This window comes from Phaethon aethereus, assembly GCF_964289735.1.
Source record: "Phaethon aethereus genome assembly, chromosome: 4".
NCBI classification, from domain to species: Eukaryota; Metazoa; Chordata; class Aves; order Phaethontiformes; family Phaethontidae; genus Phaethon; species Phaethon aethereus.
In genome coordinates, this window is record NC_138578.1 from 72,034,028 (window position 1) to 72,050,794 (window position 16,767).

At 45.8% G+C, this 16,767-nt stretch overlaps 1 protein-coding gene across 1 annotated transcript; it reads left to right on the plus strand.

Annotated features, from left to right (window-relative positions):
- Positions 1 to 782: 782 nt before the first annotated feature.
- Positions 783 to 4,217, plus strand: S100P (S100 calcium binding protein P; the record flags this gene model as incomplete). The annotated part of the gene is made up of 2 exons (XM_081999168.1): positions 783 to 920; positions 4,068 to 4,217. 2 exons carry the CDS (start codon positions 783 to 785, stop codon positions 4,215 to 4,217), a joined length of 288 nt encoding a protein of 95 aa, XP_081855294.1.
- Between the last annotated feature and the right edge of the window lie 12,550 nt (positions 4,218 to 16,767).

The window sequence follows — 16,767 nt, forward strand, 5'->3', positions numbered from 1 at the left end:
TTTGCTCAAGTATCAGATTTATTCCTTCAGATAACCCTATCTGAGCGAGTTCTTCATGGAACGGCTCTGTGAGGTTCTCATTACTGGCCCTGGAGACATGCTGGTTCATCAGACCTGTTTCAGCCATCCACTCTGGCCTGAGTGCAAGCCCAGGGGGGCAAAGTTAGCTGTCTGCATTGCAGACCTCTGCTTTGGATCCGGTGAATCCCACCCCCAGTGTGCGTTAGTGAGCCATCTGGTCTGCAACAAGGTCCTCTGCCTGGCCGAGAGGGCAGTCTACATCTGCTCTTTTCTCAGCACAGGCAGCACCTCGCAGAGCCCCTAACTATGGTCGTGAAGGAGAAGTGAGATGCTCCTCTTCCACCTGAGCAGGCTAATACATACTCCGCCGAAGCTGGGCTACCAGCCCTGTGCTCAGCTGGGGGTATCTGAAGGAACACCTCTGATCCTTGAGCAAACAGCCAGTACCAAAATCTGATTTTCGTTTGTTAGTCACACTGTGTATACTGAAGGAGAGGCTGGTTTATACTGGTGAGCAACTGGTTGTGCCAGCCACACCAGGGTGATAAAACTCGAGTTTTGAATAGCTGTCAGCACAGAGGTGTGTGCTCCAAGCAGTGCTCAGATATGGATGTTTGCTAAAGGGTAACTGTCCCTCTGCTGTGCCACGTTCATTGGACGGGACAGTTACATAAAGCACCTCAGAATAAGACTGGTCTCCATCCTCCAAGAGAGCCCCAAGGCTGTTCCCGCTCGGAAGACAGCCAGGCTCCAGCAGCAACATGTCTCAGCTGGAAAACGCGATGGGAATGACCATTGCCGTCTTTGACAAGTATGCAAAGACTGACGGCAACAGGCAAACCCTCAGCAAAGCAGAGCTGAAGACCCTCCTGGAAAAAGAGCTCCCAAACTTCCTCTCGGTAAGAGAACGGGCGGCAGCATTTCTGCGCAGCGGCTGCGAGGGCTGCCCGCAGGCACAGGTTTTAGTACATTAGAGGGGGAATTACATCAGGAAATATGCAATGGTTGGTAGGAAAAAAGCAAATAAAAAAGTCTTTGTACATACTGTATAAAACCGATTCTAATATTCAGGGCCATTCCCTGTTTACTAAATTCATTGCTCAAGTTGTCAGGTCAATGGCTTTGAAATAGATGGGGTTTCGTTTTCAGGATTCACCTGCTGCTTCTGTTTATCCCTGGGTAAAGCTCATGTCACGTCACAAGTGCTGTGAAGGTACTTGTGTTCTCAGCAACTGAAGATCTTGATTGCGGATGGGGAATCTCTCTAAATATTTATATACTTACTTTCTGTATATTTATACTACATACTCCGTATGCACATCAAAGTGATGCATAAACAAGAACAACAGATGAACGAAGAGCAAACTGGTTTGCATTTGTAAAAGAAAGACCTGAAAAAATATTTTACAACATAGATTTGTATGTAACCATCATGTGCATTTAAACAGCTTTTTATATACATATATATATAAAATTTCTCTTAGTAGGTATTCAAAATGCTTAATAAATTACAGCAAAAGCTGTAGCTGCCTGGGAGGCAAAATGCTTTTCATTTTCAATTGTTTTTTATTTGCTTCCCTTCATTAGAAATCCAGAAAACAGTTTTAAAAGTCTTGTTCTTTCCACACAGGAGTAGTGTTTATCTATCTGTTCATAATTATTATTCTTAGTTGCAAAAGCCTAGAACCAAATGTTCCAAATTCCAAACTTTTCCTATCCAGCATAATTCAATTTTTTAACAACTGTTTCAGTGCACTGCAGCCAGGGTACTTGATGCAACTTAGTATCTTCCCTTGCAAGCGATATGAAATCACTGTATGAAATCCATGCCTGCTGGATTTATGACTCACAAACGAAATACAATATTTAGAATAAGAACTTGGATGGCTCAGGGGAGGATAGATGAAAATGCCTCTGAAAAAACTCTGGAAAACAGATCAGCGGTTGTGACCCACAGTGCCATAGGAAGCGTCCTGTTCCTGGTCAGGGAGCTGTGTGCTACCTAGCGCACTTCCACGTCAAGAAAAACAAAACCAACAACAAAGCCACAGTTCTAAGGGGGCATGGAAATCCCCCGGAAACTTGACATTCGGTTTAAAAAAAGCTGGGGAGCTGCTGGACTAGACAGCTACTGAATGGGATGATGCTCAAAGGTCATTCCTGACTATACGGTTACTGTCCAGTTCCCCACAGCTGCTCTTACTGGTTCTACTTATTTCATGAAACTGATGGAAAAACTGGAATTTTCCAGGGAGATAATTAGCTGAATGTCATCTTGTGTTCTAGTCTCCATTTCTCTTACCATTTTTCCTATTCTAGATTAAAAAAATAACACAAAATAACATTTTATGCCAGTGCTTAAAATAAATTTAAACCAACAATGTCTTGCCTTGTAGAATAATAACTGCAAGAAAATAAAAAGATAAAGTAAGTCTGACTTCAGAAAAAAAGTTTTACCTCCATTTCATTGACACATATAAATATTTTGTTATTTGCAAAAATGTTCTGGGAAATGGTGTCTTTTAAGTATTCATATATATTTCTGGTCTTAGAATTGGTTATACCTGACACAGCTCAAAACTACCTGGAAAGGTCTTGAATCAGTCAGAGGCAGAAATAAATCCATACCACAGGACTGAAGGATTCAGAAGGAATTCAGAGGCCAAGACTAGTTCATGTATTTCACTAAATAATTTAAAATATTGAGCTATAAAATTAAAACTGATTGTAATTTGCAAAGTGAAAGAGAATAAAATCTTCCAGGCACATTCATCAGTGAAATCTAGGGAACTGGTTCAATTTTTAGTGCTTTTAAAAGAGCATATATTTAAAGTGAAACATGAAATTACAGAATGAGAAATTTAGTTAATTAGACCAAGATCAAGAAGTGCCATCAGATTTCAATTAATGTAGTGATTATTTTAAATTCCTGGAAATTTTCCAAAGGTTAATGTAATTTCTTTCCGGTAGAATACCAGGTTTGGTTTTTGTTTAGCGCCAACGAAATCCACGTGGTTGTTTCCTACCTTAGGTAGGGCTCTACTGCCATCCCTTGTTTATTTTTAAAACTGCGGTTTCTAAAATCACTGGAGTTAATCAGTGCTGGGACTTAAGCCAAAAAGCCCTCCTGTAAGCTTCTTGAGGGAAAAAAACTACTTTTTTTTTTTTTTTAATACGGGCAATTTTTTTTTTTTTTTAAATCTCCTTTTACTTGGGTGGTGCCTCACTTAACGTCAGCCTCGAGACGGACTGGCTCAGTCAGCCTGCCAGATTTATGGCAACTTAGAAGGAAAAAGACGTTTCTGGTGTTCCCGCCTGCCGTAACCCCGGCCCACACCACGCAGTGGTGGAGGCGCCCGCCCGCGCACCGCGGCCGCAGGCAGCGCCCAAAGCGCCTCCGGGGCTCTCTGCCTCTTCCCTGGGGCGGCCGCGCTTGGCCTGGCATTCGCCCCCGGGACGCGCCGTTTTGCGGAGCTGCAAACTGCCCGAGCCCCAGCCGAGCCCCCGCCATCGCCCAGAGCCCCCCGACCTCCGCCTGTTCCCCAGAGGCCGGCGCCCGGCGCCAGCCGCGGCGCGACCCCCGCGGCGGGAGGCGCTGCGTTTCGGGCCGCCGGCGGAGGAGCGGCGCGGCTGCCGCTCGGGCGGGGGCGCCGCTCCCGGGGGAGGTGGCCCGGGGCCCGCGCTGGCCGCTGAGCGCTTGTCTCGGCCGAACGGCGGGCAGGGGAACTCGTGGCTTCACACCCAGAGATACAACGCGCGAAACAAGCGGAGGGGATTGCAAGAAAAAGGGCTGGCTGGCAGAAAACGTGACGACCTGGCGCTCCAGGCAGGGCTACGGCCAGGCTGCGTGCGGGGGCCGTTACATCCCCGTCACGCCCCACGGCACGGTGCAACGCGCCCGAGCCGCCGCCCGCCTCACGCTCCCCCGCGCCCCCCCGCACGCCTCGGCAGCGCCGCCGGGGCCCTTCTTTGGGATACAGGTAGCTACGAAGCTGCGTTGGGGTTTGTGCCACCTCTCACCTCAACCCGCTCCTTGTCTCTTGCAGGCGGGGAAGGACAAGGATGCCATTGATAAAGTCTTCAAGAACCTGGACGAAAATAGCGATTCCCAAGTGGACTTCAAAGAATTTGTCATCTTTGTGGCAGCTCTGACTTGCTGCTGTCACAGATATTTTGAGCAGAAAGCAGCCAAATAGTTGTCAAGCTGCTCACAAGGAGCCATCTTGGCCTGTGCTCCATATGCTAGTGGTATGGATCCCTTTGCTCGCGCCTTCCCTGAGCCGCCGCACGGTTTACAGGCGTGCTGGGCTGCAAAAATAAATCCTACTGTGCTACTTCCCTGTCTTGAATGTTAATTTCTGCTCCTTTGTGGAAGAGCCTGGGTTTAACGGCTCCCACTCACTCTCACTGAGTATTTCCTCTTTCTCTGCTTTTTAAAATTCTCTTCTTAGCCAAAAAGCTCAATATTGACCCCAGTGCAGAGGCTGCACAAGGGTAAATGCTGCCTGAGCCGTGAGTCAGCTGGAGGCCGCTTTTATACAGCGGCATCTTTGGGATGCAGCCTGTCAAGCTTCGGCTGACGGAGGCTGCAGCCGAAATCCATGCCTGTGCCACCACGGCTGTGCGGGACGTGTCACACTGGGACTGCCTTTGAGCCTGTTTCGTAGCCACAGCTGTGCGGTTGCTGCAGGGCTGCCATGTAGGCTCCTTCTTGGTTAAAAAAAAACCCGAAACAAACCCAAGCACTTTTGTTCTGCAGCACAGAGGACTCTGTGCAATTTTCCGTGCTGGTGAACCATCTCACCCACCCAGCTCAGATGGATTTACTTCCTATAACATGATAAGGCTTTTGTACCAATATAATATTACTACACCACTGGTGCTGTAGGTAGAGTTGCACACTATAGCCATTTTATTTTAAATAAATTTCAATACCCCCAAATAGCATGCCATAATATTTCTGCATGAAGCCAGACTAATGACAGCCTTTCTTGCTGCTTTACCTGAAAAATCTTTGTGGGGAGAAGTGGAAGAGTTTCTTTCAGTGGAGCAGGCAATAGGCATCAGCTGTGGCTCTGCAGCAGGAGCAAGACTGAACCAAGGGGTATTTTGGAGCACTTTGCAGGTGAGCATCCTGGTGCAAACTGTAAAAAAAAATCAGTTTTAGTTCCTTTATCTTCAGAACTGGCCTGTTTATTTGGTGCTCTTCCCACCTTAGGCCAGGAGTCAGGTCATTGCCTGTGCTACAAACGTGCCGTGCGAGTAAAGGCGCAGCAACTCCCTGCGCGGCGCTCGGCTCCGGCTGGGGCTTGCGCCGCACAGCAAGCGTGGGAACCGGCGCTCAGCAGCTACCGAGCGCCGCCTTAACGGCAAAAACGTTTTCCTGCTGCAGCCTGGTACAACGAGCTAACTGCTCAAGTCGCATACCTGGAGCTGGACCAAGAACTTCGTTTCACTGTGTTTCCCATACTTAATACGCAGCCAAAAACTCGTGAGTGTTGCCCGCACTCGGGCCTTCTCCCGGGCACCTTGCTGAGAACAGATTCCCAGCTTAGCGCAGACGTACAACAAAGAACGAACAATCGATTACTCCTCATTCTCCAGCAGACTTCATCAGCTAGTGTCTGCGTGCAAGAGAGAGAAAGCACGTGGATGTGTGTCTGGCCGGGTGTGTGAGCATGCCTGTCCCCTGCCGAAAGCGACGGCAGTGACGGTGTGTCGCCGTCCCAGCGCTGCGGCATGCAAGAGGCCATTTTGAGCAGGTCCTTGTGGTGTGGCAGTGTGGCACAAAACCATGCTGAACACCCGGAGGCTTGCTGAGTTCCCGGATGGCTGGAAATACATTATATTACGTAACATATTATATTACATTATATATACATAATATATATACGCATATATTGCACTTGCAGAAGTAACGTTACTGGTTTTATTGGCAACAGTCATATTTCTCTGCACTCCCTGAGCAAGAAAAACTACTAATTAGGAAAATGTGCAAAAGTCTTCCCAACCCACAAATCCCAAATTAGCCTTTTTTTCAGAGACTACTCCACATTATTTCAGTTGAGACAACTTTAGAGCTCTAATCCCGGATGTCTCTGCCGGATGACTGCTGTGCAAGGGCTGGCAGATCCCAGTATCACATCTCTCATTATTTTGTCAAGGCCATAAATGAGCAAAACACTCTCCTTAATGCAAAGGAAGTAGATTATAAATTACAGAGGTAAATTTCATATATTGCGTATCTAGCTAACTAGCGGTATAAGCCATGCTCAGGTGAGGAAATTTAGGTGATACCCGTCGCCAATTGATTGGTGTACCCTAATGTTTTTGAAATGTATTTTTCCATTTCCAAGTTTAGCATTAGCATCTAAAAGGTTTCTTCTGCGTCACTTCGTAACATCCATCCTCACTGAAATTACTTTTTTTACCACTGTGTGGCACTAGATGCAGCCTTTATTACCCACTGAGCCCCAAATTCCATGTACCATTATTGAGACGGAATGTAAAGAAATCGTGTTAAGATTTAAAAAAAAAAAAAAAAAAAAATCAGAAGTGTTCTTAACATCATGGCGATTTTATTTCTAAACAAACACTGTATGTCCCACGGACAGCATTTCACTGACGGCGATGGAAGCAGCAGGAGCCGAGCGCCACGCAGAGGCTCCATCTTTTCGGGTAGGGTTTAGCTGCAGCATCCCAGTTTCACCCTTGTGAAAGTTGTTTCCCCTTGTCTGTAAATTGCAAATCCCTTGTGCAATTTATTGCAGTATCATTCTACACCCCATTGAGACCGTTTTTAAAACACACCTTTTAAAGAGTGTATCGGTGAAAAGCTCCTGTCTTGTCAGCCGAGAGATTCACCTTATTACTCCATTTTATCTACTGGATTTTTAAACCACGCTGTTCAGCAATGAGAGCTGTATATCATCGTGAACAATGCTGTAATTTACCCCCTGTTTCACTCTTATTTCCTAAACTTCCTGCCCGCAGTGTCCAATACCCAGACAATTTCACTCACTCTCTAATGCCATTTTGCCCATTTTCCCGATTTTGTGCAGGTTTTATCTGTGCTGGTAGGGCATTTGAAGACTTGGTTTATTCTGCTTACCTGCAGTTCTGCTCACAGCAGCGCAAAGCTGCTTTGCAACCACTCCGCCTCCCAGGTTCAGAGCTGCAGAAAGAGGGGGAAGAAAAGGGTGTTTTGGGTTTTTTTGTATTTATTTATTTTCCCCTGCAGATCTTTCAAAAGCTGTAACTCAGTGATGAATATTCATTTCAATGTAGTGCTGAAAATTCAACCGATGACACCTCAGAGAGAAAATGATCCAGGAATAAAAGAAATTAACATATAGCTCCCACCTTCTCATAGAACAAAAGGGACTGTTCAGAATATATCATTTAACCTAAAAGCATTTCACTTTAATATCTTTCAATCCACTAATTTTCTCCCCCATTATTAATTTTCGCTATGAACCCACAGTTCACCAGAATATACTCTGTATTTCCTTTCCTGGGTAAACTTTTGTCATTCAAGGTGCAAGTTGCAGAGGTGCTAGACCCGGTTTTATACCTACCATTTAATCCCAGCTCTTAGGCCTAAGTGTATTGTGTAGAATGAGATAATTTAAGGAACAGTATAAGGCAGATGTAAGAGAAAGGAAAAGACAACATAAAGAGCAGCTCAGCAAATATGAGCTAACAGCTGTGGGCAGGATATGTTTGACTTATGTTAACAGAAAATAAGATATGGGAAAAGATATTACTAGCAAATGACAATATGGGAAGTCATCATCTGTGATGAGTTTCAAATTAGGCAAGGCTTAAAGGCAGAGGTCAGAAAGTCAGCTAAGCAGCAAACCAGGCAAGAGGTATTTTTGTTATCTTATACAGAAAAAAATACACATTCGTATTACCCGTAGATACCTTCTGTAGATGAAGATATTCCAGTGTCTAGAGTTGCCGTTTTGAAATTTGACAGGGTACCATCAAGGCTCTTCAGTTTTTAAAATGTCATACTGAAATCTTTTTTCTGAGTGTATATACAGCAGAAAATAGGCATAACGTTACCTAACCCTGAAGTCCCTTGTGGTCACTCATGTTGTGGTTTTACCTGGGAAGGTTCCTCATTATTTTGCCTTCAAATTCACTGGGGCTCGTGGAAAAAAAATAATTCACCCAGTCAAGCATAGTGTTTATCTCCCCAGTAAACCCAGTTTGGGGCTGGAAACTGGACATTTCTCTCCCCAGGCCCTCCGAGCATCCCACGCTAGCAACACGTACCTTCAACGCTTGACCTGCAGTGCCAAGATCAACCTCTTTACAAAATACATTTTGGCTGCTGGTTTCCTTATAAAAGGTGGGCGGAGGAGGAGGAGGAGCCGCTACCTGTCTTTCACGCTACAGCCTCACAGCGAAATGCTCCTGTAGAAGCTGGGAAGGCGCGTTCAAACCTTTCCGCGGCTGCCAACCGCCCCGCGAGGCCCAGGCGGCCTGGAACAGGGCGGGGGGAGCGGCACGTCTCCGTGGCCTGGCGGATGGAGTACACGGCCGGCAGCGCAGGCGTCGGTGTCCCAGATACGCTGTAAGGGCCAATTCTGTGTTTTATTCAGCAACTGCTTAACGCAAAGCACACGGCCGGCATAACCGAAAGGGTGCTCTTTGCCAGGTAAGCGCCCAAGCCGCCCAACGGCGGAGCTGTGGTCGCGGCTCCGGTCCTCTCTCTCGGACCACGATCTCCGCAGCAGGCCGGCAGAGGATGGGAGGGAGCATCTCCTCCTCCTCCTCCTCCTCCTCCTCCTCTTCACCCTCAGCCTCCTCCCGCTGCGCGCAGCCAGCCGACCCTGTACGACGGTGTAAGGCGGTGGGTGGTGCTCAGCCCACCATCGGCGGAGTGAAGGTGCTGCCGCACTTCCCCCCCGCCCCAACCACTCAGCAGCGCCCGCGGAAGATCCCGGATGGGGAAGACAGGCTGACTCCCGCGCAGAGGCCTGGGAGGAGGGACCGAGGTGTCAGTTTTGCCAAGGGCGGTTCACGGGGGCAACGCTTGGAGGCGAGGTTCGGAGCTCCCCAACGGGCGGACTCGCGCTTTTGGGTCCCTTTCTGCGGTCCCTTTCCCAGGTGCTGGGAGCAGAGCCTTGGCCTTAACACAGGTTTCTGCAGTTTGCTCGGGTCCACCCACTGGGCCATTAGTCATTCCCGCAGCTAATCGCCTGTGCTTTTGTACAGCTGTTTCAGGCCATTTTCTTCCTCAGGCTCATTCCTTTTTCTTTTTTTTCCCTAGTCAGTATTTTTTTTTACTCCTGTACCAACCTGAAAACCTCTGGGACACAGCTCCACTCTGGAAGCTGCTCATTGTCTGAAGGGACAGAGACTTTTAATTTTTTTAAGGGCGCAGCTTTGCTACTCTGCAACAAGTGATCAATAAGTGCACACACCATATTATGCTGCAGGCACCAGAATATTCTATAAACAGGTTTGATTTTGCCTAGTAAACTTTTCCCTTATATCCCGATAAATGCACTGAATTTTTTTAACTCGTGATTTTATAGCTTCCTATTTAGATGTAATTGCCAATAACATTTTCTTTTGTTTTATGACGGGCAGAAGTAGGTCTCTAAAGTATTCGGTAGCTATTGACTGTCGCATTCAGAAAGAACAAAAGGTTCCTGAAAAGAAACGGGTAAGAAAGCTGGGCAGAGGTGTGCTGCGAGAGCCAGGAACTTCCTCTCCAGGATATAAGTAGAAGCACAGAGAGACTGAAGCAGCCTGCAGGTCACTGCCACAGCTTCAGCCTTACCACATAAATGGGTTTAAACCTGATGAAGGCTTGAAATCCCAGAACTGTGGGTTTCCTTTGGATGCATTTTAATGTTCAAATATTTATTTTCCCTTAGTGCCGTGAAATCCTTGTTCTAGTGGTTATAGCTCCCTTCTTTCTCCTCATTTCCAAACCCTACTCTACAATTTAAGTCTGCGATGCTTTCAGCGAGTAGTTTTGGATTAAGATGTTCTGGAAGCCACTAATACATCACAAAAGTCAATTTTGTGTTTCTGAATTAAATTCCTCACCTGTGCTGACCTCAGCTGGTTCCATCTCCCCATACTCTCCATGAGATTTCCTATCTGTCAGCGTCAAGTTAATAGGTTTAAAAGGCTGAGCAGTAAAACTTGCAGAACAGGTAAAAGGTCAAAGACCCTGTGCCTTCTGCCGCTCCTTCTGCAGGTACTGAGAGGGCTGTCTGAAATGAATATTTAATCTCCCATGACAAAAACAACTTCCTTCTCCCTATCACTGACTTCCCAAATGAAACAGGTGAAAGAAAGAGAGACCCCAGAGCTGCAGCCATAGGGGAGCTGGAAAGGATCTAAAGTAAATAATAAATCCCAAGTAAATCAGGGATGATGCTAGGTTTGCCTCTGAGGGCTCGGTAGTCAAAGCCTTGCCTGGGGCTCAGCTTGGCGCTGGGAGAAAGAGAAAGCCCAGAGCTGCAGTTTTAGGGTGGAAAAGCATCTTCCAGAGCTCAGGGCCACTGCTTGATTTTGCTACTGCAGAATACATGGTCTGAACTGGAGCTGGGTGCCCGGCCACGTGCCACCTTACACTCCGAATTTCCACGAATGCTGAAAGCCACGCACCCCTTAGGCCAGCGTTGTTCCCAGCCGCCGTCCCAGAGGCAGGAGGGCTTTGGTCTGGTTTTGGCAGGGATAAGTGCAGTTTCTGCAGACCCAGCTACTGCCCTCCCGGTCTTTCCGTAGGAAGGCTCTGTCGGCTTTCTCACATCACGAGGCAGCAGCAGCAGCCCTCACTGACAGCCTGCCCTTGCTAACCGGCTCTGCAGGCACTTCGCCTCGCCTCCGCGAGCTGGAGAGGCAAGGGAAGATAACAAAGGGCAGGATAAAGCCAAGGCAGCGCAGCTGGGTGAGGCCGACCTGCAGGGGAGGACACTTTCCCCCAGCTGAATTTGAGCTGTACCCTTGTTCTTCCCTGCTTTCCACATTTTCCTCCTTCTTTTCCTTCCTGCCTGAATATGAAGGAGCCTTTCAGCAGAAAGCCACTCTGTGGCTTATTTCATAAATAACAACAAGAAGCATTTCTCTCCTGCTAAGTCCCCCAAAATCATGCAAAAGAACTGTCCTCTTCTTGACAGAGGCGGCTGTTATTTTGGCTTGCAGCTCAGGCAGCACGTCGTCCTTTCTAGCGAGTGTCGCACTGCTGCGTGGCCGCTCAGTCCTTCAGCCCTCAGAGGATGAGCACGTTAGGAGCTGAATATAAGCAATGTTTGCTTCCAATTTGCTCAGGCTATGCCCAATTACTTTATTAATGGACTGGTTTGCAGCAGGGTTCAGATAAAACAAAGCTGCGCTTTAGGTTTGGTTTTGCAATCCTCCCAATTTTAGAGCATAAAAACAAAGCAATGTTAACTTTCTTTCTGTGGGATGTTGTCTACAGAAGCATGAGCTAAGGATCGCGCTATGGGCAGCCTGTCCTCTGCAGAGCTCAGTGCTAATGAAGGCAGAAGGACAAATAATTTTATTTTCCTGATACCTTTGATTAGGAAAGGATGGCTCTTCAAGAGACAGTTCAACAACTTTAAGTATTAGTTTAATAATTCTTTTGGGATGAGTGTGGTGCTTCCCTCCACCAAGCAAGTCCAGGGTCCGTTTGGGTCTCCTCCTGCAATCCCACCTTTGGATGAAGTTCTCCTCCACAGCAGTGCTCCATGTACTCAGGAAAGCCGGGGGAAGGCTTTTTAGGGAGATCCAGGGGACCTCTGGAGTATCAGGAACGCAGCTGCTGACAGCAGCATGCAGGTAGTGATAATTCTGTGCTTCAGAACATACTGAGCGAGGCTGCTGACCCCTGAAAGGGAAGGGGAGACAAGTATCAGCCCCACCACCCACCTCACAGGCGAGGCCTTGAGAGTCTGGACAAGATGATAGGAAGGGGAGGTAGCTTTACATAGGTTTCTACTATTGTAAAGCATAATTTTGGCCACTTCAGTACTTTGCCTCTCAGGGATGAAAACATCCAACATGTGCTCGGAAATGCTTCGTGTAGAAGGAATCAGTGCAGGCAGAGCCATCTCATACAGAGCAGTAACAGACACGCTGGAAGGCTGCTGTTTTGCAAGACAGTGTCCGGAGCCTGCTATGAGGTGGCCCCATGCCTGGACCGAGACTCAGCAGTGCTGCATGCTGTCCCGTCCACAGAATTCTCTGTAACTCAAGGAGGCCATCTTTAAACCAAAGGCTTTAGGGTCAGCCACTAACTGCTGGTCTCTGTAACTGGTGGGCTGGCCTTTGTCTTTTTCTAAGTCTACCTGTTCTTTGAAAGAATCATCTTCAAATAAATATAAAACACTTATGAGTACATTTACTGTCCTGTGAAGCCTATTACTGTATTCCTTTTATCTTTTACCTTTTTTTTTTTAAAGACTTGGGCTTCATATAGCATTGTAAAAAAAACCAGAAAATTGGTTTTTGTACTGCCTGGGGAGAGCTAATAGGTCTAGCTGTTTTGCAGTAAATACCCACCTTCACTTGAAAATGTTTTTTTTTTATCTTTGAAAATATACATATTTTCTAGCTGAAGCACAGCTAGAAAAGAACATAAGAAGGAAAGGAGAATGTACAGACCTGGTAAGTGTCACACTTTGTAACCATACGATTTTTTCAAATGGCATCAAATGTCAGCTATACTTGGGCACCAGAAGCAGTGGCTCTCCTCCTGCCAGGCTACAGGAATGCTGCTACATGGTCATCAAACAAGAAGTGGACCTTGGCAGAAAGATGTGGGGATTAAGATTCTTGCTCGGAAAAGCCCTCAAAGCAATTTGAAAAAAGTGCTGGGTCCCCAATTCCTGTTGATAGCTAAGAGGACTAAGTTTCACAACTGGTCAACAATACGGGGCGATAGAAGACAATTCATGATAATACACAAAAGAGCCTTAGATGCTTTTTCATAGAATATAATTTGTTCTCTGTTTACATAGTGCCTTTGTTTTGAAGTACAAGTGAAGGATAACAGCAGTGAAACGGAAAGCAGTACTTGACAATGAAAGCAAACAAGCCATCAGCTCTGCATCTCAAGTGAGAACAATAGATTGGGCTTACAGAGGAAAAGAAAAGATCAAGACTGTGGGAGAAGCAGCATAAAAGAAGCAAAATAGATTCCTATGGCTATATCTAGAGCTGTAATAGTGAATGATAAGAAAGTACTTTTTTGCTGCATTACCTCCAGGTAAGATGAAAAGGCCATGTCTACTTTTCTTTTAGACTCTTTCTCATGTCCTCATTTGCTGGTGATGGCACCTCAGTCTGCAATACCACATTGCAATGAATGCTGCAAGTTTTCGATCATCTACAGAGAACATCTACCTTGCACTACCTGTGCCATCTAGGGCGTACCTGCCTCTGCCCCAGGACCAGTCTGCAGCTGGGGTAGGAATCACTGAAGCACCCAGGAAGACAGCAGAAGATGGTATGGGAAAAAAAAAACAAACAACACTCTTCTAGAGACCATGAGGATGAGATGGGGATGAGGAGGATCACCTTTCAGGGCATTAGACCAAAACAGTAATTAGACTTTCTGTGGAGGAAGGATCAAACCCCTTCATTGTTGTCCAAATAAAACCAAACACACTCATTTCCACAGGCCATGGGCGAAGGAGTGCTATGCACAGCCAGCAGCCGAAGGACTGAAGGCAGTGGCCTTCTAGCCTGGTGCGCCGGACGGCACGGACTCTGTCTTCCCAGTCCACCCTGGAAAACCCTGAAAGCAAACGCTTCAGCACATGCAGAGTAAGACAGGGCCTCAAGAGAAGTGAGAGATTCTGCAAAAGACAGGCAGTGTTAGCAGACACGTCTCTGGTTTTGGCCTTCTAAAAGCCCAGGAATTAAAAATATAATTAATAGCTGTGCCACCAGGTTTTGGCTCCACTTCACAAAACCCCTCCAACAACGTCTTGAGCCTTCATTTTCTTTCCAGACTGGCTTCTGCAAGATCAAGGACTATTTGCTCCAACAGGCTGGCCACTGACCTACATAGAGCAGCAAAGCTCAATGCAGCAAAGAGCAAAGCTGAACTTCCTTTTTAAAAATAACCCAAGTTTAGAAACAATTTAGATGCTGGTGTAGCCGTGTGACTCCAGAAGCTGCAGAGCCTAAAGCCTGAGTGGTTTAATCTGTACCTGGCTCTTGACAAACTGTGTGCTGCTGCTTATTTTGCATCTAAAAAATCTCTATTTAAGGTGTTGCTAGTTCTGAATGGCAGAGGCATAGACAGAGGCACAGAGAAACCATATGTCTTAATACGTAGCAGTCTCTAAAGACAGTATTTTGCATTAATTTAAAGAGGTCTGCTCTAATTTATGCACCCTGCCCAGCCTAAAGGAGGTTCAGATTCCTGACCTAGGCCTCCAGGCAGTATGGTAAGATAAGTAAAAAATGTTAACAATAATATCTCTCATTATAGGTCTCTAGTTGCTTGCATGTCTTTTAACAGTTTTCGGGGATGGTATTTTCCAAACTGCTCAGTGTTGGTCTAACTCTGGCCTTGTTGCTTCCAGTGATTGAGGCACTCATTCAAAATAGATCCCAATATGAATATATAATTTGGGACATGGAAGTAACTTTTTTTCTACTCTTAGGGAGTAATATCTTGCTTGTTAAATCACATTAACTCAGTCTTCTGCCAGCCTTGAAATAATTTCTCCCAGTAGATCCCATATTCATCTTGCTGTTACTCAAAGTGGTTGATGTTTGATGACCCAAGCACATAGTCAATCTTCTAATTTCTTAATTTGTAACAGGAGATTTAAAAAGTGCAACTCATGTCATACCTAAGCAAAAAACCCCTTATATGTGAGAAATTACTGGCCGTCCATTTTGTGATCGAACGCATACAGCAAGATTAGTGATCATCTGTAGCTCAGCTGTTATTTTTACTGGGTTATCAAAGCCCTGGGGAGGATTTTGTAAAGCTATTTAGCCTGAAGGAAGGGATTAAAGAGGTTTCTCCCCATGAAACATCTGTTGCAAATGTACTTTCTAATATTTGGAGCAGAATGTTAAAATTAATCAGAAGGGGGAAGAGTCTCTTCCCTGCTCAGCCGCCATACTCTGTGCTCAGCCAGCCCACGGGTCAACCCGCTGTTGCTTTCCCAGCCCAAACCAGAAGCCGCCCCCATCACTATAGAACAGAGGACTTCTTTGGATGCTGTGCCCCTCAACACCTTGGTGGGATACTTCAACTTTTTCCTCAAGCTGTCTTCCTATTCGTCAATTAATGAGAAACTAGTACTTGAAGTAACTGTTATACCCAGAAAAGCCAACCATTCATGATCTCCTTCTCTTTTGCCCTAGTTCCCAGACTCTACACTCATGCTTTTGTGGTATATGCACTTGCACACACTTTTTTTTTTTTTTCCCAAACAGGTACATAATGCACTGGAATACATGCACTGGAAGAGTGCATAATCATGCCTACTTTAAGCAATAGCTGATTATTTTCCCAAATGGAGCCCGTTATCTACAATCCCCCTATTAGTGTGATTTAAAAAAAGAAAAAAATCTGTGCTTGCTAAAAAAAAAAAAGGAAAAAAAGAATAGAATATTAAACAAACTTGGGTACTAGCAGTTCTGATACTGATATGGCCCAAGAGCTGTTTTCTGTATGTTTCTTCTCCTCTCATAGGGCTGTCTCAAGCCCACTTATCCCAGCCCCAGGATAAAGTTTGTACTCTAGTGGCAAGGATAACATTTTTCTCCAGTAGCAGATAGGACTAGGTTGTGCTATACTTTTACTGCTTATAGTATTGCTTTCTGTAAAATGTGGGGGGAAAGGAGATATCTGGTAATAAGCAAGCACATTCACTACAGAGCAATATATACTGTGCAAACTTAAGTGCTAAAAGAAGTTGGATAAAAACAAATTCTCAGTTTATTCTCCTGGTTCATCTCATAGGAGATTTTCAGAGAAATTGAGGAGACCAGACTTGATGCTCCTCACTCTTAGTGCTTTTTTTATTATAGAGTTTAAGAAAACAGTCTGATTTTTTTTTTCCCAAAGCGAAAGGAGAAGTAATTTAGTTCTTCCCCTATATATAAGAGGGGAAGAATTCTATATTCATGCTTACAGATGCTGGTCTTAGTAAACTGAAGGTTCAGGATGGTGGGGGAGAGGCTTACAGGTAGCCTCACACTAGTATCCTAATCAGAGCCATAAGAGACACTGATCATACAGCATTTCTGTCCTCAGTTCACCCAGACAAGTGACAGACCCCTTAAAAACACATCATCATTGCTGCTGATGATGATATCCCATCAAACACGAGAAGAGGAGCAGCACGACTGTGGTGGATGCTGACTGCTTAGCAGGACATACCCATCCTTGTCACTGCCCAGCTCAGAGGAAAGGGACTGAAGAGGCCCATTCCCCTGGGCCAAGGTCACCTTGAGCCGCTGCCTGCAGATGTGAGTGCAGAAGCAGTGGCGAGGCAATGATGCACTGGCTAGGCATGTGCTAAGAAATAACCGAGTAAGGATACTAAGGTGAAAAACTCCTAAACCTGGGTGCTTGGGGACCTCCCTGGAGGGCCCAGGACTTATACCGTGTAGTCATCCAGGAATGGAAGAGGTTTCTTCTTGCAGAGCCAGGTTATGGTAACAGAAAGTAGAACAGAAATTTTTAAAAGACTGTTTCAGTCTGATATATAGAAGAGTTAGAGATAGAATTTCTAGTGC